The sequence below is a fragment of the Pan troglodytes genome, chromosome 1, assembly GCF_028858775.2.
Source record: "Pan troglodytes isolate AG18354 chromosome 1, NHGRI_mPanTro3-v2.0_pri, whole genome shotgun sequence".
Lineage (NCBI taxonomy): Eukaryota > Metazoa > Chordata > Mammalia > Primates > Hominidae > Pan > Pan troglodytes.
Window position 1 is genome coordinate 5746362 of NC_072398.2, and position 26801 is coordinate 5773162.

The 26801-nt window shown below is 37.4% G+C and overlaps 1 protein-coding gene across 34 annotated transcripts in view; it reads right to left on the reverse strand.

The window, feature by feature from the left end:
* Window positions 1–26801, reverse strand: part of SDCCAG8 (SHH signaling and ciliogenesis regulator SDCCAG8) — a 262440-nt gene that overhangs the window by 96030 nt on the left and 139609 nt on the right. For 26 of the 34 annotated variants that reach the window (XM_054674794.2, XM_054674771.2, XM_054674797.2 and 23 more), the window contains 2 exons: window positions 6570–6697; window positions 4276–4384 (listed from right to left, as the gene is read on the reverse strand). The exons of 4 other annotated variants lie outside the window; for them this stretch is intronic. In XM_054674794.2, coding sequence (XP_054530769.1) covers window positions 4276–4384; window positions 6570–6697 — 237 coding nt within the window. The remainder of the gene's footprint in view (window positions 1–4275; window positions 4385–6569; window positions 6698–26801) is intronic. 4 more of the 34 variants (XR_010156597.1, XR_010156602.1, XR_010156600.1 and 1 more) reach the window with 1 other exon arrangement.

Here is a 26801-nt window from a genome sequence, read left to right on the forward strand (position 1 = left end):
CAGATTAGAATTCAAATCTTAATGATCAATTTACAATTAACAAGATAGAAGTGAAACAAATTAAACCAACCATTATATATAACGAGACCCCATGGACTCCCATTGTTCCTCTTAATTACAAAACGCAAATCACAAATACACAATGGGCAGTGTTAGACATCAGTCCACAAGCCTCACAACCCAGAAAGTGACAATGACAGAAAAGAAAGAAGCAAAACCACATAGACCCTGGTTCTATGCTCTATCCTGTTCTTTTCAGTGTGCAAGAGGTGGAAGCTAAAACCTAGCACACACTTCTCTCCACTCTGTGGCTGGCAGAGGCTCACTCCCTGCCAGCACCCAATCCTTCCAGCTCTCCCAGGCCAGGTGTTAGATAGCACTGCAAACCGCACTGCAACGTTTTACTGCTGATTCATCTAAGCGCGTGGGGAGAGAGAACACTTCCTTCACTTTGATAAAGAAAAATCACAGTTGTACCGAAGATATTTAAATAGCTCCGTTTACCTCCTTCAAAAAACAACCCCATAACTGTAATAAGCTCTCAGAGTACTGGGGAATACAGAAGGAAGGATAGCGAAAGTTTATGTGAGCTTCAACTAAAATCAGCCAGAATGTCTGCCTGGTGCCAATTAAAAGCAAAATGGAATTAATTCTCTTGCCTGATGGTCAAAAACAAGCTATACAACATGCACAGAATCGGCAGTTCATTTTAAGTTTTAAAATGGGACGTGCCATTCACAAACCCCGGGGTTACAGACACCACTACGTGCAGTGTGGAGTACACACAGCATGCAAACTACTGTGCTAATCACTATGGAGGCTTCCAGAAAACAGAAGCAGTCGTCACTGCCATAATGCGACTTACGGTCTCCTTGGGGAGAAAACACATACAACAGACACACACACGGAGGTACCATTTCAAAACATTTTCACAGAGCAACAGAGCAGCCTAGCATGAAGCTGGGGCAGCGAGTAAGGGCGTACGTGCACGCCGAGCCCATGCTGTCAGCTTTCCCGTCATTCTGCATGGGCTTCAGTCAAATGACTAGATCTGTGAGTTTAAAATCTTGTTTTAAATGGTAGGAATCTATTTGTTTAGTTGGTATTTTGAAAAACAAGACTCTTAGAGTAATGTTGCTAGTAACAGAGGAAGGAAAAATATGTCTTAATTATTGCTCAATACAAAATAAATACACTTACTTTCAAGAAGAATTTTACTGTAATACTCTGAGGAAAAGCTGGACCAAAATTACCATATGGATTGCATAAGTATAAATTTGGAGACTGAGTTTCCACAACGACAAAACTTTAGAAACTCCAAGATTTTCCTTACCTCAAAGCACAGGGAAAATTATTTATCCCAATAGTTTGGCATGGGGTATGCAGAGGCACACTCCTGGAGGGCTTCTTCAGAGTTTACTACATTAATAATTTGTATTTTAAAAGAAGCAGTTTAAGCCCTTCAAGTTTTATAGGTGGTTTCAAAGCAGAAGGTAACATCAAAATGGAATGTAAAACTTAACATGAATGAGTTATTGAAAATGTCATAGTAAGAAGCCAGGGAGAAATGAAACTGGAACTAAAAGAAATTAAGAACAAACAACCCTAAAATCAAAATTTGTCCTATTCACTACTTTCTTGTGAGGCGCACAAAATGCACTTTTCGTAAGTTTTAGGGGCACTTGAGAGTTTTAAAAATAGTAAGTAACAATTTATCAAGTGTTTACTACTTGCCAGGCCTTGGTTGAGTCAAATTGTAAACTTAGAGTAGGTGCCTGCTTTAATTCATCAGAGTTACAAAATACAACTAGATCCACATTTTCCTGATCTGGCTGTTTTAAAAAGGCTTTCATTGTGGCATAGACTTATGTCCGTCGGAAAATGACAGTCAGACTTTCCCTGGCAAAGACAATAGCTATGTAAAGTGATACCCAAATTACCAGTCAAGACCCTTAAAAATGCCACCAGTGAAATTAATAGCAGCTACCGTGTATTACTATGTGTCAGGCACTGTGCTAGGCATTTGATACGTGTATGTATGTGTATCTATATACACAATTCTAATTCCCATAACAATCCTGCAGTGTGGCTTTAGAAATGTTTTTACAGAAGGAGAAGCTGAGGTTTGGGGAGATGAGGCCATGTACCCAAGGTTACAAAGCTCCAAGTGGGAGAGTGAGATTCAAACCTAGTTCCTCTGAATTGCCACGTGTTCTTTACTGCACACTGTCAGCCATCAACAATGGGACAGACTGGCATCAGAAGTCAGATCAGGAGGTGCGAATAGCACCACACCTATTTGTTTCATTCATTCATCATTTATTCATTAAGTGCCATCTATGTCAGATACAAAAGAATACATCCAATTTACAAAGTAGTGTTCAGGAGCTGGAGGAATGAGAAGCAGGAGGAGCAATAGAGGTGCTGAGTTAGACCAGTACAGGCTAAGATGACAGATCTAGAGGAGGAAAAAGAGGGCCTAGGGGCACAGAGTAAGTTAACCGTCACATGCCAAGGACGCTTACTTCTCCACGGAAATTTAAAGGTTAATTTTTCCTTCCCAAACTTTCTCATCATAACTACTGTGGCTTGAATTTTCTTTAGCAATAGATGTAAAATACTGTAATTACCATAAGAAAGAACGTATACTTTGGAACCAGAAATACCTATGTTAGAACCATAGCTCTCCCACTCACCAGTTATTTAAACAGTTTTGGTTTCCTTATCTGGAAGATAATAATTCCTGCCTCAAGTTGTGGTGAGAATTAAATAACATATACCAAGCACCTTTTTGTCTTTTTTATATAATAAATTTCCCTAATTAGGTCTCCTTGGAGAGCAAGATCAGTAATCATTCACAAACCAATTTTAGACCTAACACATTTATATAAAACCCAGATTAATATCATTTTATCCCTAAATGATACAATCTTGTTTGTTTGCTTCTAACAAATTACTTTTGGATCTATGTGGTGCAAATCAAGTATTTCTGGTTAAGAATAGCTACTGTTGATATTTTATGGGTCTCTTTCATGACAAAATCATTTGGTTTTCTTGGTCAAATTTCCTTGAAATATCTGGTATTTTGGCACCTAGGTTTTCCCCTACCAAAATACAATCTTAGTATACGCTAGGAAGGTGCGCATGTCAGAGTACATTCTTGGTGGTTACAGGAGCCTCTGCCTTCCTGGTGAGCAGGGAGAGTTGGATGCACGAGCCCTCTGATTCCCCAAAAGATTCAGGGATGGGGGTTCTATCAGCTAAGACAGCTTGTTGATGCAGGATTCCAAGATGGAGCTCAGAGTGATCAGATATGCCCTGATACTCCCAGAAATCCTTTCCGAATGAAACATCTAGGTCAGTAGTTTGTTTGCTGAGCCATATTTCCTGCTCTCAATAGATCTATGTGAGTTTCAGAAAAATGCAGAAGAGAAGACACACAGGCAATTTTTTCATTGAGTTATCATATAAAGTAGTATTTGACATCTTATCAGTTATGTGAATATTGCCTTCTATAGTTCAATTTAAAGTGATTCTGTCCAATGTCTTTCATTTACAAAAGAAGAAACTATAGTCCAAGTAGGTCAAATACATTTGTCCAAGATTATTCCGTTACTGTCGGAGCTGAGATGGGGAGTCGGGCTTCTTGCAGTTTAGAATATGAAATAATTTATTCATTGAGATAATCTGACTAGAAAGTGTATAGAAAAAAGTCATTAAGATTCCAATCAATGGATTTATAAAAGAGTAGTATGCTATAAAATGAATGATGGCTGTTCTATTAAAATATAACAATTTTAGGAGAAGGGAAGAATAGTTTTGGTTTATTTATTTCAAAGTACCATCTACTTTCATTTTTATATATACACATTTCATCTGTTATCATTTAACCTAAAGACAGCTTTTGTGTTCATGGTGAATTGTAACAATAGATTAAAATGTGTTAACCATACCTATGTAAGATTTTATAACTGCTTGATTTATCTGCATCTTTATGTTATTACCATATTGATCCTTCTTTCCTGAAATTTCACAGTTTTCAATTCTAAACATTGAAACGTCAAATAATAGTACATACACATAACCATGAAAAAACATAAAAGCGTATGGACAATTAAGAAAATGTCCATATGTAGAAAATATTTTCAAAGAAAACATCAGCAGATACCTAATTTTGACATTAGACTATAAAACAGTGCAAATGATGTTTTTTAAGGAAAAATTAGAGTAATCACACAAACAGTGCTCTTGAAAGTATTCTATAACATCACCTACCTGGTTTTTTGAGAGATTTGTTCCAGTTTCTTGGCTAATGTACAGCATTCTTCCTTTAACTTTGTCAAAAATGTATTCTGGGAGGTCAGCAACAAATACTGTTCATTTTCTAGAAATAACAATAAACCCCCACCAACATAAGATGTTTATGGTTGTCGCTCTGCAGTGCTTCCATACATAGAGTGGTAAAGTGCTTAGACCCCTACACATTTCCAATAAGCCACTAGATCACCTTCAATGTCCTAAATCAAAGGACTTATCATCTGGAAAGACACTCAATCTTGGGAGTCATTTATTTTCAACATAATTATACACCAGAAACATTTTTCATCATACCAGCTTGGTGTAACATTTTAACATGTTAATAAAGTGTCAAATACCTCAAGTGGAAGAATAGATGCTTATATCTTTGCAATATGCAAGATATTATATTTTTATTTTGACAATTTTACTATAAACAGAGTGTCAAAAATTATCACAACCAGATAACTCAAAACTAAAATCATCGAGGAATTCTCTTCTACACTGTAATTCATGCTTTGCTTCATATTTGCACACATGGTTTACTACCACCACCACCCCCAATCTTGCATACACTTCTCTAATTATGAAGGTAAAAATGTGTATTTTCTTTAGAATTTTAATTTCATTGTCAACAGCATGAGCTTCAATGGAGATCTGGTCAAAGAAATTGAAAACAGTGTGATTTTGTGTATGTGTGTACAAGACAAAAGGAAATGTTCTTAAGGCGGTTTTAACAGTTAAATACATTCTAATCTAGTGCTTAGATTCTGCCCAAGACTCTGATCACTAGGATCATGCTAGCAGTGGGGGCAAAAACAATAATCTATCCTACAATTGCCTCTTTTTGTTTTTAGAGGAAAAACATCTACTAAACCTGGTGAATTTTCGTTTCTTCTGGCCAAATGCTGTTGGAAGAAAATCTCTACTGAAAGTGATAGAGGGAATTATGTGAGTCAATATGACATTTGCCTCTTTATAAGTAAATAGATTATTTAATGACTTGCCTGTTGGCAATTTTTCACCCATAGGATAAGAAATAATTTCTTACTGTGTCATCAAATATAATATATTAATACATTAAATCATATGAAAATTACCTCTAAGCATAAGTTTTAAGAGGCCTTTATTTCTTTTCGAAAATTACCTCTAAGCATAAGTTTTAAGAGGCCTTTATTTCTTTTCAATTTTAGCCAATGATTGGCAAAAAGCATATAGCATACAAATCAAAATAAATCAAGGCACTAAAATTAAGCAACATTTTTCTGGAAGAGACAGGATCAATTAAACTTTTGTTTTAATAGTACAATCAGTGTGGAGTATGTGGTGTGGAATTATAATGACTGACACTGTCTTGTTTTGACTAACACTGTCTGTGAACACACAACTCAAAAGTGAAAGAAACTACATAATGCTCTGACTGAACAAATCAAACTGTCTATTTTCAAAGTGCATTTTACTTTCAAATTAAAGGTAAAGAGTTACTGGCCAACTCAGTCTGCAGAATAGTGCCAATGTGATGAAAGATGGCAATTTTTAGCCAAGCTGCCAGCTGTGGTCAGTGCCTTGTATTAGTGAATTTTAACAGCAGTTGTGAGAACTTGAAGAATGCAAAGGATTAAACATCACTCTAGATTGGGTTGGGGGAGGTGGGGAAATCATACAAATGCTAAAAATGTTCGAAGCTGCAAAGATTAAATAAAGGAACATATCAATTTGGAGCCACTGAATTACATCCAGCTGCGACAGTGAATTAAGAACCGATTAATGGCTAAAGCTTTTCTCCAGTTTGGATGCTGAAGCAAACTCATTAGGCTTTTAGAGTAGCTATAATGTGTGTACTGTGGGAACTGTTCAATGCTATTCAGGAGACTCTAACTGTAAGCTCAGAGCATTTCCCGCAGAGCTTCTGATGCTATTTTCTTTATATAACATGTGTGCCTGAAAACCCAGCCAAAAACAAGCCCTTTGTTTTTCTACTTTGTTGTGGTCTCTCTCAGCTTTACGTTTCTTGAACACAGGTAAATAAACTCATAATCCAGATGGTGCAACAGATGTGAGAGCAGCACTCTGAAATCAACAGACAGTGGGCAATACTTTCCATTTTCTCTTTTAAACGCTAACTAATATGTAATTCGGAATCTCCGGTGTAGTTAGCATCTGCTCCCTTCGGCCAGCCAAAGGTTACAGGTGTTCCTGATGTCATTTCACAGTAAGGCGTGGGCCTGGCTTGTGAGCGAGTGCCCAGGCTCTAATCTTTCCCTACCACCTACCAGTTTTGTCATGCTGGGCCTCCATTTGCTGTATCTTCTGTGTCAGCTCCTGCTCTCTTTGCTGGGCCTGAAGGGCTTGGGCCTTTGCTTCCTTGCTAAAGCTCTGCTGAATGCTATCTTTTTCCTGTCTGCAAAACAGAGAGGAGACATACAGAAATTTAATCTGCAGATGCACAAACCCCCATCATGTCCCCTATAGACCAGAGAGAGCTGATACGTAGTAAATTGTTAAGCATAAGAAGACAAGGACCTTTCTATTGACCCTCCCCCACTTTAGGGGGAAGATCCAAACAACCTTCCATACAGTGTTAAATACGTGCCATGAATCCAAATGGACTAAAGTGTGCAGTGTCAAAACATCATAACAACTAAATAATGGTATTTTGTAACTTTAAAACACAAACCTTTTTTCTCTAACATTCTTAATGTTTTACACTACCAATGAATGTTTCATCTTCTGAGTGGTCAATCTTTCCCGGAGATACTGGAACTCTAGGAACAAAACTTAAATTCTTAAAACTAAGCTTTGTAGACCACCTCTGTTTTCACTCTAAACTTAAAATGGAATCTTAAATATAATGCAGGAGCCTCTATCTAGAGGCGAGTAAATGATTCTGCAGTGCCACATGCATGTTTTCACTAAATATCTTCACACATCAGGCCATATAATGTGAATATGAATACAAATATGAATATGAATAACTTCCCCCAGCACTTCATAATAAAATCCCTCGTGGGTCACATTGAAATAAATTGCAGGATGAAAAGCTTCTGTAGTCAGACAACAACCCATCGTACTGTGATAGGACACTGACCTATCCCACTGGGTCAATAACCAAGCACGGTGGCTCCAAAGAGAGAAACTTCCTAAACAATTAGAACCTGGGGAATGCAAAGGACCTCAATGCTGGCAGCACTGTGGATACTGACAGTGTGTGTGTGCATGTACATGTGCACACACACACACACACACATATTAGGATGGTTCTTCAAACTCTAAATATGGGTAAGTGATATGAGGGTTTCCTTCAATTAACTGACTTAGTTATTTCTAACTCCTGATCTCCTTGCGGGCATTTCTCATCCATGCTGCTTTAGTTTACTAATGGAGATATTTACTGCTTAGCCTTTGCCAAACTAAAAATAAACAATTCCATAAAGCTATCACTACTAGTCTATGTACCGCTGTGGAACTTCAATTCACTGGCTTCTAATTATAAAGCAACATAAGGAAAGCCTGTATTAAAATTGGTCAATGCATGTGGTCATGTTGTAGTGTAAAATTCTGGAATGAAAATACACCCACACCTCACTCAAATGGAATCATCGGGGGTCCATGCTAAATGTGAAATAAGGTCCTGTCTGGTACTTCTAATAACAACACCTCCCCCCGGGATGTGGTCCAAGGTCTTGCGTCGCACTCAGTTCCAAACCAGTATATACAACAAATGGATAGTCAGACTAGGCTACTTTTTGCCTCCCCAGTCACACCATGTATTTTCTGGCCATGGATCACTGCACATGTCTCTTCCTCTTCCTGGAAAGCCCCTCCACCTGCCCACTCAATCCCCCTGTAAGATGTATACGTACAACTACCCCCTTCAGGCCTAACTCAAAATTCTTCTCCTTTCCTTCCTCTCTCCTGAATTAACTATTCTTCCCTCAATGACCTCAATATATGTTGTGTACATCGTACAAAGATAGTATTTATCACACTTTAGTTATTGTTTAACATGTCTGCTTCCTTTGTCATCTTTGTCTCTCTATACCCTCAGCCCAGCCTCAGTGCTTGGCACACAGGAAGTGGGCGGTGAATATTTCATGATGGGATGTTGTTATACTCTTGTCATAGGGGAAACGAAGGCTGCTATCTTAACGTGTAGCTGGAGAATCTGCTTAAGTCTTACGAGAGGAGGCAAAAACTTTTCAGATGTGTTAGAAAAAGGTGCTTAGAAGAGAATGGTTCTAATGGCTCTGCCAGCTGGAGACCGTGCTGCTAAAGGAGTCAGCTAAAAAAACAAAAAGCCCTGTCAGACCATCCCCAAGTCAGACCCCCTGCTGGGGCAGGAGCCAGAGATAGAAACCTGGGGCTCTGCAACCCCTAACAGTTGGGTGACATAAATGCATTCTCCAACACCAATACCCATCTGAAAGTGAAAGGGGCACTGTTAATAATTATACCAAGATAACAGTCACAACTGAAACTACCCATCACAAACTGGTACTTACAGTTCCCCAATGTAAACGGGTTGTCAATCTCACCATCATTCTTTAGAATAAGCTGCCTAATTACCGATATTCTAAATTGACTATAGGTCAGGCACGGTGGCTCACATCTGTAATCCCAGCACTTTGCGAGGCCAAGGTGGGCAGATCACTTAAGGCCAGGAGTTAGAGATCAGCATGGCCAACAAGGCAAAACCCCATCTCTACTAAAAATACACAAATTATCTGGGCGTGGTGGTGCATGCCTGTAATCCCAGCTACTTGGGAGGCTGAGGCATCAGAATCACTTGAACCTGAGAGGTAGAGGATGCAGCGAGAAGAGATTGTGCCACTGAACTCCAGCCTGAGTGATAGAGTGAGATTCTGTCTCAAAATAGATAAATAAAAATAAAAAATAAATTGACTATAGAAAAGAACTACTGTCATAATTGAAGTCCTTTTTATAAAATAAAACAATTTAAAAGACTTCTACCAACAAATGTTGAGTTACACATCAACTGATGTTTCTCGAATCCTTCCCCAAATTTCCCTCTATTTGGGAAACTATACATTATGTTTCATTGCCTAGAAACATGTCTTGCTTTCCAACCTCCTTTCCCCTTCTACTTTCCTATGTTGCCTTCTCTCCTCTCTTGCAGGTTCTGACTTGGTAGGCTTTTTATAAATTCCCAGAATGTTAGAACTAAAAGGGAACCTCAAATGTGTTTCATCAAACCCTCTCACTTTACAGTTGGAAAAAAAAAACTACTAAAAAATCTCCAAGGGTCACAAAGAATTTGAAGTCTGCTTATAGGTTGCATAGTGAATGATTTAAAGGCAGAGGTAGGATTAAAATGTTTTTATTTGGGGAATCCTATTTTATAATACTCTAGAGCAGGGGTATGCAATCTTTTGGCTTCCCTGGGTCACACTGGGAGAATCGTCTTGGTCCACACATAAAATACACTAAAACTAATACTAATGATTGCTGATGAGCTGGGGAAAAAAAAAGGAAAAGAAAAGAAAAGAAAATCACACACACAAAAATCTCATAATGTTTTAAGAAAGTTTACCAGTTTGTATCGGGCTGCATTCAAAGCTGTCCTGGGCCGCCAGTTGGACAGCTTACTCTGCTTGCGGCCTGGATGGTTTTGAATGCGGCCCAACACAAATTCATAAACTTCCTTAAAACATTATGAGATTTATGCACAGGCCTTTTTGTTTTTTCCTTTTTAGCTCATCAGCTATCATTAATATTAATGTCTTTTATGTGTGGCCCACAATTCTTCCTCCAGTGTGGCCCAGGGAAGCCAAAAGATCAGACACACTGCTCTAGAGGTAATACAATAATGGATTGAAAAAATTATAAAAAGCACGTAGGCATTCAAGGAGCAACTAGGGAAGAATGTAAATCAATGCATTAAGTATTTATCATAACTCTCTTATGTGAAAGGCACTCTGCTAGGCACTGGGTCAAATAAAGATAAATAAGACATGCTCCTTGCCCCTAGCAGGGAGTTCAAAATGGCCAAACAGAAAGTAGATGGCAAAATATTTCATAAGAAAGGTATAAGGGGAAAATTTACCAAAGCATAACAAAATGAGAGTCAAATCCAGCTGGGTGTGAGAGCCTGGTGAAGGATGGTCAAGCCAGTCTCTCCAATCGGTTTGCTTTAATTCCCACTCAAAACACTGAATAAAAAAGAATTTCTTGGTAGTTATGGGGCTGAAAGATTTATTCACAATCACTCAAAACGGGAAACAACTTAAATGTGCATCAACTGTTCAATGGATAAACTGTGGTATAGTCTAACCATGGCTAGGAAGGGTAGAAATAAAAAGGAACAATGCTACATACAGCACTTGGCTGAACCTCAAAAGCAGTACACGTAATTTAAAAAGCCAGACACCAAAGACATATATTATGATGTCATTCACAGGCCATTCAAGAAAAGTAAACACTAAGGGACAGAAAGTAGATCCGCGTTGCCAGGATTTGGAAGTAGGAGAGGGGTACCAGGGAGCAAAAGGGCACAAGGACACGTTTTGGGTTGATATAAATGTTCTTTTATGTTATGACTATGATCTTTCCACTATTCTATATATTTGTCAAACCATATTTACCTGCACAGTTAGAAATTGGTGATATGTTATTATATTTAAATTTACCCCAATAAAGCTGATCTTTAAAAGGAGCAAATCAGTGGCTTACACCTGTAATCTCAGCACTTTGGGAAGCTAAGGCAGGTAGATCACTTGAGCCCAGGAGTTCGAGACCAGCCTGGGCAACCTGGTGCAATCCATCTCTACAAAAAAAACTACAAAAATTAGCCAAATGCGGTGGTCTGTGCCTGTAGTGCCAGCTACTCAAGGAGCTGATACAGAAGGATCACTTGAGCCCAGGGAGGTCGAGGCTACAGTGAGCCGTAACTACACCACTGCACTCCAGCCTGGGCAACAGAGTGAGACCCTGTCTCAAAAAATAAATAAATAAATAAATTAAAGGAGGAGCAAATGATCTAGAATAGGAACATCCACCTTTATTCTCCAAGTTATTCACATCACCTGTAATCCAGGCGTATGTAGGCCATGTCAATGTTTTCTTCATAAAAATTCAGAATTAAAGGAGTGAACAAGTACTGGCTAGGCCTCAAACACAGATTACATATACATGGAAGCATAGTCATTCCTTTTTACCAATTATAGTTCTGGTTGATTGCATTTTCTAAAAATGGTCACAATGATATTTACCATCCCATTTTTTAGAAACGGCACTGAAGCATTAAGCTTATATTTTTGATACTCAACTTTTTCATATCGTTTATTATTTTAAATCTTGCAATTTAAAAAATGTTCATGTCACAGAGCAAAAATGATTTGTTAAGCAGATTTTTTAAAGTACATTTTCTAATGATGTTAAATTTAGCTCAACAATGACCCTGGGACAGAAAAAATGAAAGGCTCAAGTCTGGAACAAGGACCTGGTAGTTGTGGGGTTGAGGCACCAATCCCACCTTCCATGTTCCTACTCACCTTTTTACTGATGTCTGAAGTTCCAATGTGAGACATACAACTCTTTTGGCTAAAAGGTGCTTCCCTTTTAAGATAAAATTTTGTGAGCTTTGTGATAGTAGCATATTGGTATGAAAAAACTTGTGAGAATTTATAGCATGCTTACTGGCTGAAAATCATTAAGGAATACAGATAGAAGGGGCAGGGAGGTGCTGGGTACTGATGTGAGTTTAGACAGAAAATGTACACCTGTCCCAGTATTGGTGCTATTAGCTTTGATAGCTTGATTAACATCATTGGTGTGCCAGACGATATTTAACGACAGGGCTCCAGGGGACAGGAAATCCCTCTTTGGTAGTATTCACCAATTTTCAGTGTAGACACTTCCACCATGCTCTATTTTCAGCTACCAAAGTGACATCACTGAATACCAAGTTGGGAAGAAATACACATAATTGGCTCTCATGGGCTGGTACAAGTCAGACTCAGCAAAACAGCAGTTAGGTGAGCTGTCCCAGGCCTCTCTACTGTAAAGTTACTCCTTTCCTCTCTGTATCAGGTTGGCACAAAAGTAATTACTTTTAATGGCAAAAATCACAATACTTTTGCTCCAACCTAATAAGTAAGAGGTAATTTGTTGGGAGATGCCTAGACTATGCAAACATCCTATTCTTCATTGAGCTCTCATCTAATAGTTTTACATCCAAAAATGACTTTTTTACTCCATCATTCTTTCTCTATTTTTTAGTTAACATTGTATTATAAGAAAGAGCTTTCCCTTCTCTCTCATTTATTAATTCATTAATATCAGCATGGAGTCATGGATTCATATCTTATTCAGTGGGTTATAATCCATTATGATTATTATTTTTATGCTCAATTTATCCTGGATTTGGCCAGGGGGAACCCTTTCAAGGTGGTTCCTATGTGACATGTCTCTATTATTCATGTGGCTTTCTATCTCCACAAAATGTTGCAGGCTCATCTTGTAATGTCCTTGTACCAGTCTTGGAATCAGCATTTGACCAAGCAGCTGTTTTTGTGCCTTTAATGGAGAATGGTATTTAGAAACCAGGATCTGTCACTAGGTGGTGCTCATTGCTACTGCAAAATCATTGCTTCTAGGTCACCTTGGTGGACTAAGTCTGGATATGAATATACATGTAAGTGTATAAATGTGAATATAAATATAAATATTTGTCTGTATCCTATATGAATATATGCATACACATTCATACTGGTCTTTCCAATTACAATCCAACAACATACATAGAACCTTGTCTCCCTTTTTTCCATAATTGTAATTTTTTCCTCAATAGTAAGAAACTTGGTTCCTATTATCCTCAACATACTTGTTTGTTCAAACTTGGAATACACAGAAAGTAGTTTCAAAATTAATAATCTATGGAAAGCAAATCTACTAGTAACTACATTTCAATATTTGCTTATAGTTTTGTTTTGTTTTGCCTTGTTTTTTAAACAAATGTATAGGTACTTTTTGAGTTTATTCTCTTTGTGCTCTGGGAAGATGACACCTTGAGAGGCAATGGAGTACAGCCAAACTCACAGAGCTAGAGGGTCAGAGTATGGCATCTACCACCTTATCACCTGTGTGACTATAGACTAATAACTTTCTTCCTTTAATCCTGGGGTTCTTCATTCAAGCAGAACAAAAAGAAAATCCAACCTTAAAGGACTAATCCTTTTAAGAAGCTACTAATTACTAATGTTTACACATAAGCTAAGGTCTTTACATGCATTCTTTTATTTAATCCTCATACCAACCATATAAAGTAGGTTCTCTTAGTATCTTCACTTTATAGATAAGAAAATGGGAGCCTAGAGAGGTTATACAGTATGTCCAAGTTCTTTAGTTATTAAAGGTTACAGCCAGGAAATCCAGGGCTATCTGACTCTAAAGTCCACAGTGAATCACTATGCTTCAATCTCTTCTTTTATCAGGGATGTAGAGAAATGAGAGAAGGTTGAAAGGATAACAAGTGTCTATTTCAATTATCTATATGGGAGTGTGCCATTTAATAGCCATATTATCCATCTTGACAGCCAAATCCCAAGCTAGTTCTCCTTCTTCTTTCCCTGTTGTCCCCTAAGCTATTGGATTACTTTCTCCTACAATGACACCATCAATTAGTTGTGTCCTTCTCGAAGACATATATTCACCTTTGCAAAAACATTGAAAGGTACCACAAACACATCTCCTGCCTCAAGTGGCCACAGACTCTAGAAAAGATAAGACATGTGCATCAGTCTGGAATCTAAATCCATGGAGAATAGGAACCTTTGTTTTGCTCACTAATTTATCCCGAAAATCTGGAATAGTGCCTGGTACACAGTTGTGTGGTCAATGAACATTTCATGAATGAATAAACGAATGAATGAATGATCAACTACTAAAAGACGGAAAGTACTAAGTATCCTCACAGGTGTAAGTATCATCCTGTCTACTGACTACAGTCAGAGAATGTGATAAGATAATCTCTATTTTTGCAAGAATTTATTATTATTATTGAAAATAAAACAAAACAAAAACAATAATAAAATTGGTAGACAGCATGATGTCTTCCACGTTTCAGAAGAACCCAAAATTCTATGCTTATTTACAGCTAACAGGGGCTGTATTCCCTTATTTGAGCAAATGTGGAACTACTGAGAAGAAATAGAAAGGAAAACACAGGAATGAGATTCTGGAATCTCTACTTCCTTAAGTATGCAAAAGACTTAATGGCATATTTCCTGGAGTAAATTACTTCTATTTTCTTCATTGCAAAGTATGTCAGAACTTCAAGCACAATGTTGAAAGATGAGTTATCAGATCAGAGAATGAGTCACTTCTAGGGAAGAAAGCAGAAACAGAAAGGAGGTCAACTTCTTTCAAGGGAATATACACAAAAGAAAGGAAATATTTAACAGAAACATCTCTAAAAATAATTTTCCCTCCAAAAATGTTCTTACAGTATCTCCAAAATAATTTGAAAACTTACCTTCAAGGCAAAAGACAGTACAGTAGACTAGCTATTGCCTGTTTCTATTACATATGCACAATTCCCATTTACTTTTAAAACAAAACCACAGACTCTATCAACTCCAGTTACTAGCGCATCACCCTTTGCATGTCTGTACTTTCTATTTTAAAAGGCACATTCAAATGCACCGACCTCTCTATTCTTCATAACATCTCTGTGGGGCAGAGAGATGGAACAGATATTCCTGTTTGATAGATAAAGTGTCTCAAACTCGGGAATTAAGAGATTTTTCTCAAAGCCATGCAGCTAGTAAGTAGCAAAGCTGGAATCCAAATCTGTCTTCTCATTCCAAGTCCAGTGTTCTTTCCATTCCATGGCACTGCCTCACATGATGGGTTTGTTTAATCAAACAGTGGATTGCGCATCCATTCAACAAATACTTAAGCAACTACTTTGTGCCAAGCACAAAAGTATGGGGATGCATCAGTGTGCAAGATGTAGACCCTGGCCTCAAAGAGTCTATGGTCTAGTGAACAAAATAAACGAGTTTTGGGGAAAAAAAACAACTCATGGTACAGTAAATATTAAAGTACGGCTAAATTCCTGCCATGATACAGGTGGAAAGGATAGGAATTGGGGAGTAGCTGGGGACAGGGAGGAAGGGTTTCAGGAAGCTTAAAAAAAATCAGAAGCTTAAAATATGAGTACTAATCTGCCATACAAAGAATATAAAGAAGATTATTACAAGTGAAGTGGACAGTTTGTGCAAAGACACAGGGTGGAGAGATAACCAGGTGCCCTGAGAACACTGCAAACACTTTTGGCATGACGGGATGCTGGAGGATATATGTTGTGGGGCAGCAGCGCACAGTTGGTGGAGGGGAGATTATTGAAGAAAGACGAGACTTGGAGATGTAGGCAGGAGCCAGAACATGAAGCTATTTTTAAGGCCCTCGTCCTGAGGGAAATAGGGAGCCAATGTAGGGTTTTAAGCAGCGGAGTGTTGTGATCACACTCGTGCTTTAGAAAGATCACTCTGGCTGCAGTGTGGGGAACAGATGGGGAAGGGACAACATTAGAATCAGGGAAAGCACTTATTACTACAGCAATAGTAAGAGCAATTTCTGTAATGGTTTCTTTAGATACGGTAGATACCATAGGTAGATACTGAGACTGAACAGCCTCAGTGCATTTGACAATGCACACTTCATTAATTTTCAGTCTTCAAATGTTTTCAATAGCTCAGGGTGCCTGATGCATTAAGTGATTGCATGGGGCAAAGATCCTGTGAGATAGTAAAGCACTACTGCATCCTATTATACAACACCCTGAGCCCAATTCATCACCCTAAATAATAAGGCCAAATATGCTATTACCTAAAATAAATTCGATCATGATTTTGCCTTTGTATCTTCATATTTTCAAAAATTCATATTTTCCATTTCAATTTGTCTGTATAAACTAATGACTTTTATGCATTCTTGGCTTTCTTCTCTGAAAAATATCACTTGATCTACAAATTCCCAGTTACTAATCCCTCTGATGAGTAACTTCAAATCAGGTATCAGCAGGATCAATATGCATTCTAGTGGTGTTTCTATAACATGTCAATGGAAATGCATTATTAGCAAATTGTAGCATAACAGTTTCTATTCTATTCTATTCTATTATTCTATTATTAAAATGTTTTAGGAATTAATTTCTAGGATATAATATTAAATGGGGAACATGTTGGTTCCCTTGTGGCTATAAAATTTATTCAGAAATATGTATAATAGTAAGAATTATAATTTATATATTTTTTATTATATTTTATCTCATAAGTATGACAGAGTAATGCATGCATCATTTATCTAGAATGTTGAGAATATGTTCCACATACGAGAATTTTCCAGGTATTAGATCCACAGAATTCTCACCATTTACAATAGAAATATGTCTAAAATGTGTTAATTATGTCTGCTTTCTTAAGCAAACTATACCAAATACAATAAGCTCTCCTTAATAATTAAGGTTCATAATTTAAAACAAGGTAGGCATACTTACTGTTGCTATTCCTTTTGCTAGTAAGTGCCTATGGATCGTTGCTCATTGCCAGATCTTTAAGGGCTTAATAGAGTGGCTAGAAACAGAAGGCATTCAATAATATTTATTGCAAGAAAGGTCTCAGATGTTATTCTAAAGAACCAAAAGCATACTGGTCTTCTTATAATTTTTTATTGGTTGGTTTGCTGTGATTTGCTGCCATGTTTTTTTATTTTGTTTTTAATTTTTTTCCTTTTTGCTTTTTAACACCTAAAAGTGTGTTAGGATAGTTCCACAGATGCTGCACAGAAAAGTGCAAGGGCTTTGTGATAGTTGCTTGCTTCTTAAAAGTACATTTTAATTTATACCTCAATTTACAGCTATATTTCAAACTAGCCAGAAGTCTAAGTTTGGGACAGGCGCGGTGGCTCACACCTGTAATCCCAACACTTTGGGAGGCCAAGGCAGGCAGATCACCTGAGATCAGGAGTTCCAGACCAGCCTGGCCAACATGGTGAAATCCCGTCTCTACTGAAAATACAAAAATTAGCTGGGCATGGTGTGCATGCCTGTAATCCCAGTTGCTCAGGAGGCTGAGACAGGAGAATTGCTTGAGCCCGGGAGGCGGAGGTTGTGGTGAGCCGAGATCATGCCACTTCACTCCAGCCTGGGCGACAGAGTAAGACTCTGTCTCAAAACCAAAAAAAAAAAAAAAGAAGTCTAAGTTTGAGTAAGTGGGGAACTTCTGTAATAAAGATAGTAGAATTTTCATTATTGCTGAGATGGTGTGCCTTTGGTCAAACATCCAATGTGCATGTATACAGAAATTACGGCTGTATTCTATGGACTAGTAACCTTGACTTGGCAACAAGACCACTGTAGTCCATTTTTAGAGTTTGATTGAGAACTCTGTAACCTCTCCGTCTTTGCACACAATTCTGGAGGTAAAAAGCACGACATCTACAGAAGAAAAAAACTGACGTGAGCCCAAGTTTTCTGATTCCTACTCCACTATTCTCATTCCTCTAAATAAGAAAATTCTTTTCTTGATACAATAATTAAGTCACTTTCTTCATCAAAACATTTTGCCTTTTAGTCATTTTATGATTTAACATTATTTCTATTTGACTTTGTAATACTTGCTTATAACTATTCTTATCTACATCCTTAATTATTTCCTCTGCTTCAATAACCTGTGTCTGCTGGATCTTTCTCTTCCTCTAGCCATTTCTTAGTCTTCGTCCTCACCATTCCTGTAGCTACAGAGCAGCCCTTTCCATTCCCGGAAACCTGCTGCTTCCAGCCTTCTAAATCTATCTTCAAACTAATTTCCACAAGGTAGCCTGCCCTGACTATATCCAAACGGAGGACTTTGTGCTCTGAGAAAATAAATATAAGCAACTGAAATCCTAAAATACCCCTAAAAACAATAGGATACTTTCAGCCTTTATCCCTTCGCATGTAAGCTCCACTGCCAGCAGGGCATCTGTACACAAGGAGGCAGAAGTTTAGAGAACAGGCTTTGGTGTGTGCTAGACTTAGCATCAAAGTTGCAATTCCTCCACTTAGCAGCTGTGTGCCCTAAGTCAGTGGTCCCCAGCCTTTTTGGCATCAATGACTGGTTTCATGGAAAACAATTTTTCCACGGACCAGGGTAGGGGGTGTGGGGATGATTCGACTGCATTCCATTTATTGGGCAGTTTATTTCTATTATTATTACACTGTAACATATAATGAAATAATTGTAACACTCACCATAATGTAGAATCAGTGGGAGCCTTGAGCCTGCTTTCCTGCAACTAGACAGTTCCATCAGGGGGTGATGGGAGACAGTGACAGATCATCAAGCATTAGATTCTCATAAGGAGTGCACAACCTAGATCCCTCACATGCGCAGTTTACAATACGGTTAGCGCCCCGATGGGAATCCAATGATGCTGCTGCTCCAACAGGAGATGGAGGTCAGGTGACCCCGAGTTGGGAACTCCTGCTCTAAGTAAGTCACATAACCTACGACTCAGTTTTCTTGAATGAAAAATAAGGTTAATAACAGTACCTCTCCTCATAGGACTATGAGGATATTACATATAAAATACTGTTAGTACAGCACTGACATATAGTAAGTTAAAAATATTAATTAGTACGTATTATTACTATTGTTATCCTTATTATTTCCTAGAAGATGACTACTCAAACTGAAACAATCAATATAATTATCTCAAAGACAGCCTTGAGGAAAGAATAAAAATTTTCCTCAATTTCCTGACATAAGCTACACAGGGGGAGGTAGCATTGGCCAGCATTGCACACACAGGGCTGGGCCTCAGCCCTGGCTCCACCATGTGCTAGCTGTGTCACGTCAAGGCGGAACCTCATCTCAATCTAAGCCTCTGTTTTCTCATTAATAAAATGATATTATCAGGATTATGTGAGAAGCTCCACATGAGGCAACCGGCAACGTCCAGCCCAGATCACCATTTGAAAGGTTCCTAATTGTCTAAATCCAGTTAACAGATCGGCATCTAGTTATTTAACTGTCAAATTTATTTTCAACAACTCTTCAACATATAACGGCAAAGATGGGACAGTAAGATATAGAAGAACTTATTATAATGTGATGCTGGTATATTTAATCATTCATCTGCTCTTCAAGTAATGGCCAGTAAGTGGCAGCTTCCTCTGTCTTCCTCCTCCTCCTCAAAGGGGCGATTCTTCAGAAAAAGACTAATCAATATGAGTCCTGGCTACTGCCTCCAAAATTCAAGAAAAAGATGACATGATTTTCTTGTTTTAATAAAATGGTTCCCGTTTTTGTAGAAACAATTCAGGGTTTAAGCTCATGGGAATCTAACTTCATCTCTGCTGGGCATTGTGGGAAAGCTGGAAAACTGAGTAACAAACGTCTAGGGCTGTGACGTCTGGAGTGGCAGCCACTGGCCACGTGGGGTTAGTAAGCACTTGAAATATGGCTAGGTTGGATCAAGACATGCTGTAAGTGCAAAATACACAAAGGGGTGTGAAGACTTAGAAAAAAATTTAAAATACGTCATTAATAATGTGTTATATAAATCACATGTTGAAATACTATTTTCTATACATTGGGTTAAATAAATTATGTTATGAAAACTAATTTCACCTGTTTCCTTTTGCTTTTTTTTTTTTTTTAATTGAGACGGAGTTTTGCTTGTTGCCCAGCTCACTGCAACCTCCGCCTCCCGGGTTCAAGCGATTATCCTGTCTCAGCCACCTGAGCAGCTGCGACTACAGGTGTGCGCCATCATACCTGGCTAATTTTTTTGTATTTTTAGTTGAGACAAGGTTTCCCCATGTTGGCCAGGCTGGTCTCAAACTCCTGACCTCAAATGATCTGCCCACCTCGGCCTCCTAAAGTGTTGGGATTGCAGACGTGAGCTACCGCACCCAGCCTCCTTTTACTTTCTAAAATGTGGTTATTTGAAAATTTTAAATGACCTGTGTGGTTTACATTTTGTGGCTCCCTCTGTATTTCTATTGGACAGCACTGGTCTGAGTGCCACTCCTTTGTCTACCACCCTATAGCAAAGCAGCATTTTAAATCCTGATTCCACAAATAAAAATAACCAGGTGCCCAAAACTACTAAACGTAAGTGCCTCATGAAGATATCAAAACTCATAATTTTCAAAAACTATTAAAATGACCTTTTTTAACCTTGATAAGTTTCTCATTTAATTCAGCCACTCACCTATGATCTGAAAGGAGAAACAAAGGAGGATTCTGATAGAACACTAAGAACAGCCGAAGCTGAAGCAGTCACCATAGTACACCAAAATGATCCCCTTCTTTTTTTTTTTTTTTTTTGTAAATCAGATTTGGTTTGAGGCAACTCCCAAAAAACATATTCACATTTAAAATTAAATTACAAAGCATTATGAAAAAGTTAATCCATACAGCCAAGATGGCAAATTATTTTTAAAATGTTCAGTTATGTACCTGGGTCACAGATTCCTTCCTAATAAGTGAATGTAAATAAAATTGGAAAATCTTCATCACTGGATAGTGTTTCTATAATTTTTAAATGGCAAATAGACATGGATTTCTTTACTCAATCTCTAGTAATCATCCTTATATCATTCATTACTTGTTTCTAGTAAGAAACGACTAGTTTCAAAGTTCATCAAGAGGACCTTGCAGTCATATTAGCTTGTCAATCAATGTGTCAGCCAGTTTAGTAAGCTATCCCACTGCCTGGGGATTTAATCTGTTGCCTTTGTAGTTTTCGCTTATTCCCAAACATTTTCTGCACCTTGAGGAATACAAATAAGCCAGTGAATGGTTTCAAACTTTAATAAAAATTGCTGGAGTTGATTTATTGAAGGAAATGTAATTTGAGAACCCAGAAAGCAGGGCAGGTGGGAAAGCTAGGACCACACATAGTAAGTCTTCATGAGAATCACAATTCCAGTCGTTATCATTACAAGATGGTTATTTATAGAAAACCTCACCAGTAGAAACTGCTTGACTTAATTATAAATTATAGGCACCTCCAAGTGTATTTACAGAAAAATTAGCACATTATGAGTGCTAAACTTCCCGACTTCCAGAGCTTATTGCCCATGAGTTGCTCCATTTCTTCCTAACACAGGAAAGAATACACATAAAAGGGAGGAATATTGCCATATCATGGGTTGAAGGAAAATAAAATCTAGTGCAGTCTGACTTAGGGGCCCATACTTCAAATTTGTGCCAATAATTCCTGGCAGGAGATTGCCTAAAACGTTTATACAGGAGAGCATCCACAATAACATCTTATTCTATGAAATCTCATTCAAAGAGTCATGCTTTAAAAGGTGTCTAACTTCAATGAACTGGCTGGCAATCTAGTTATGTAATTGTCCAATTTGTTTTCTAGAATAAACACATAATTTAAAATAAATAGAATTATCACATAAAGGCAAAGTTGGGACAGTAAGATATGGAAGAACTTGGAACGTGACTCTGGCACAGCTAACTGTCCAGCTACTCTTGAAGTCTGGTCAAAGATGCTTCCCCACCCCACACCCCCATTTTAGAGAAATGACTAAATGAAAATTGAAAGTTACCAACCTATCTACTCTTTCCATGAACTGTGTGTGTTCTAATGAAAGTGAAGTTGCGGGGCAGGGTGAGACGGAGTAGGGTGTTGCAGAGGCACTGATGAGATACAATAACGAATAATCCCCATATGATAGTCTTCAGCAGTCCTACTACAAATTAGTTTAGTTCAGTTTTTCCCCAAGTGTATTCCTAAAAACGTGATTCCTGGAAGACGTGTGGAGATTTGATAGAAAAGCTTCCATAAGTCATATAAATTTCGGAAACACTGAAAACTAAATTCCTTTCTAAGAGAGTCACAGTGTGCACTAACATATTAAAAACGCTGAGAAGCCCTACTGTCAAGAAACCTGGTTTAGCCTGTTGAATACAACTTTCCAAAAGGAACTGGTGACAGAAGTTATTTTTCACAACATCCACCATCAGAGGCAATATAGTGTAATGGATAAAATCGTAGTCGGGAGCCTAGCTGCCTAGGCTTCAGTGCCTACGCCACCACTTAGCAGTGCTGTGACTTGGGTCAGGGTACTAACCTCTGAATACCTCAGTTTTCTCATCTGTAAAATGGGGCTTATGGCAGAATCTACCTGGTAGGGTTATGTGGGGATTAGGTGAATATGCCTATTACAGGGTAAGCAGCGTTTATGCGGGAGGTTATCTTTACTACCACTCCCAGAGGTAGTTCCAAGAAACGGGCTGAGTGCCATGGCTCATGCCTGCAATCCCAGCACTTTGGGAGGCCGAGGCAGGTGATCGCTTGAGCCTAGTCAGGAGCTTGAGATCAGTCTGGCCAATATGGTGAAATCTCGTCTCTACTAAAATTACAAAAATTAGCCGAGTGTGATGGTGCATGCCTGTAATCCTGGCTACTCGGGAGGCTGAGGCAGGAGAATCACTTGAACCCGGGAGGCGGAGGTTGCAGTAAGCTGAGATCATGCCACTGCACTCTAGCCTGGGCGACAGAGTGAGACTCCAGCAAAAAATAAATAAATAAATAAATAAATAATAATTTTAAAAAGTTCTAAGAAGTGAACTTCGTAATTACTGTTTGCAAGCTAAAGAACCTTTGTGTTTTGTTTGTTTCAAGAACCAGTAACCGTGTGCCAAAATCCAAAAATAATTTTTTTTTCCTTTCCAAAACAGGCTGTGAAAGACTTGCACTGAAGGGTTTTAATGGGGTTTCTCAGACAAGTCATATCATCAATGAGAACAAAGAAGTATAACGTGGGATGCAGGAAGAGCACTAGACTTAGAGAAAGGAAATTTAGACTCTACTTTTTGCTGTCACTCAACCACTGTTGGTATTAGGAAAATCACTTAGCTTCTCTCAACATTCTCACATATTATAAGTGTTGGGCTAGATGAGAGTTTCATAAATTCATTTAAGATGATCATGAGTCACAGAAAGTTTGTAAATTTATATACTATTTTCTAGATTTTACACACACACGTATGTGTATATGTAATTACATAAACCTTGTCTGGTAGGTTGCAGGATACTTGTGGAAAAGGATCATGGGCTCTTTATTTTGAAAATTTACATAGTGCCTAGTGTAGCTAGAACAGAACATGTGCTCAATAAATGTTGACTGAATACCTGCTTAGCAGCAATCAACTTGTTATCCCTTCATTCAAAAAAATTAAAGACTCATATCACATAAGACACTTTACTAGGTACAACTAAATTTACATATTTCTGGGAAGCTATTGGTTCTACCTATAAGAAGTTTACAATTTAATTTGTGATATGACTATCAAATGATGACACTGATTGTTGCAGTTTCTTTTTACTATCTTTCAATTTGAACCCCGTAGTTCAAGTTAGTTTTATGTTATTATTTTAAAAAGCTGCACCATGCTAGTAGCATTATTATATAAATAAATTTGGTAATTATGATGGAAGAGATGGCAAAATCAGTACACTATAATCAAAGCAAGGATACTCCAATCGATTTTATATAAAATTTTAGATTAATAAGAAGTTATTAGATAAAAATTCCTTAACAAGTGGGAGAAAAAAGTACATTTTGCAGATGATTTTAAAATACAGGTCATCAACTTCCTTTTACTAGAAGAAATCACTTACCATTTTTCCTTCAAAATATAGTTGTATATTGCCTCATCCAGATTTAAAAAAAAGAGACCAAAATTGATGATCTTGATATACAGCACAGGAGTAAATCAACATCTTCTATAACTGTTAATCTGACTTCAATTCTTTATATTTACTGACAAAAGCATGCCACGAATCACAGACATTCTCTCTAAACTCAAAACATCCAGCCTTAATCAAACGTAATCTATTTGATCCAGGCAGTTCTGAGACAAGGAATGTCAATACAGTACTCATTTACTTTGTGTGTTTAATCTCTGTGAGCAGTGTGCAGAAACTTTTGTGGATTATTTACGAGATCTTTAAAACCTCAAAATAATTGTGCATTGTCATCATTTTTCCCGGTGATAGCTTCTTAATAGCTCCTCCTCTATTGGCGTCTCTTTGTCAGAAATGTAATGTAGTAAAATTTTCAAGGAAAACTGTGGTAGACAAGGGCCCACATAAGTGGTATGTATGAATTGACCACACAGAGTATTAGCAGGGCTATCTCTGGTTTGCGGTGGAGAGAGTTACATTTTAATAGGTCTTAGAAAACAAGAAAGTCCTCATTTCTTGCTCCACTCTATGCGTACTGTTCCTTTTGTAAATTGTACTTGGGTTTGCAGGTGTCTGCCCAAAGGCAGGTCACTGAAAGTCAATGAAAATCAGGTCAACCTCAGCAGCAGAAATTAACCTGCAGATTGTGGCCGGCAAATGTGTATTTTAAAGAGCATTATTCCTACTGAAACAATCAAACCGGACTTCACAAAATGAACAGAGATCCAAAACAACAAAAGCAACCAACGGCATCTATTCTAACATTGCAAATTTCTTAGATATTACAGATGTCACCCAACAGTGCATGCATTTGCTTTCCATATGTGAACAAAACTGAGGCATCACAAGATAAATTTGAATGGAACGTTAACCTTCACTTTAAATTTTTTTCTTTTCCTAGCTGACGACATAATTTTAGTATTATCATAATGGAGCTTCTGGCTGGAAAAAATTAAATTAATGGATGGATTTAAAAAAGCTTAGAAACTTAAAAAAATAAACAACTTTCAAATATCTATACTGGATGGTGTCAAGAGCCAAGATGAATGTATTTCAATCGCAACTTCCAAACTAAACTCACAAATTACTACCATTATGCTAAGTGTTAGCTACCCCACTGTGCAGTTTTGCTTTGTGAATTTTTACCTTCCTCTATGAACACTTTTAGCCACTGATCGCACAGCCTTTCAATGTTTTCTGCCTTTTCCTTTAAATAAACTGGCTCTGGCTCCTTCCATCTGGTTCCCCTTCCGTCAGCAACCCTGCACCTGTTCACACCTCCTCTCCTGTTGGATTCCACTGAACATTTCCTCCTCTGCCAGGGCTATTCTGGCACTCGCAACCTTTCTGTCATTCAATCCATCTGTCAGAAGTGAACTTTGTTTACCGCAAGCTTCTGCTTTCTTCTTCAAGAAGCAAAGCCCCTCAAGGTCATTGTCAACTGAACTGTCGGCATGGATTTAAATCCTCTACTGCTAACCAGCAGAAGATGAAGTTCTGTTGTGTAATGTACTTGTGAAAATTACTTTTGGGTTCAGGAAGACAATAATTTGGAGTCAAAGTAGTAAGACATGGTGTTTTAATGATCATTTGTAAAACCAGACAGCTGATATGTATTTTCTTCATGTGTGTCTGCACTTCTCATTATACTGAGTATGAACTATATGTCTAAGTAGCAAAATAAAAGTTTTAAAGTGAAATCAAAATATCATAAACAAGTTTACACTATATAAAAATTGCATCATACTATATAGCATTAACTTGAGGAATAAATATTTTCACTAATGAATTAGCCAAGGGAGAGAGTATTCCAATTAAGAAATTTTACACTGAAAGGCTTAAAATGTACAAATATGTACCATTTCAATTATAAGCTATATATTAACACACAGCTCCATTACTGCTTTGAAAAACTTAACCCATAATATACAAATCAATGCATGTATATTATAAATTCCATCATTTAAAAAACAAAGTTCTGTTTCAATAATGTTCAAATATATGCTGCCAAGCAAACACATAATCTATCTAAAGAAATGTAAGTTGTATCAATAGTCTAGTTCTGTGAAAAAAATAAACTCATAGAAATTAGGTGAAAATTATACTCTCAATTGAATTTATTTCGTGGCATCCATAGCTATCAAGTATTTACTCTCCCTTCATAAATCAGACATGAAATCACTCAATGTTGAATTATTTACTGGTATTTTAGATATCATATTCTTTAGGAAAAGGGCAAACCAATGACTCAATTCAAATTTCTTATAAGAAAATGGAAGATCATTTTTTAGGAGAAAATATATGGCAAAAAAGTAACACTGTTACAAATGTGAACTTAAACGTGAACCTAAATGGCACTTCATTCATAAGGCTGCTTTTATATTTTGAAGGATTATCCCAAGATTTAATCTTAGGGCAGATGCTTGTATTAAGTAAAATCAATCAAGTCTGTAAAATTTTATAAATTTTTAGAAAAAATAAAAATTATTTTTTATTGATTTAAAATTGAATGTCAATTTTATTAACAAAAGCAGTGGAGAAAACATGGAATTTAAAATTTAAATCTTAAAGTTCTGACTGATTAAACAGTTATAATTTATGAAAAGGATTTTATCAAAGCAGTTTTTCAGACATATTTTTAAAAATTGTGAGGCTAAATTAAAAACAGAAACAAAATCAAAAAGATAGGTTAAAATCTAAGTACTGAGACATGCTTCTTAGCTATAATTTCAATTTTATTGCTGACCTTCAAAATACCCAGTGTCATATAAATCATTCTCATG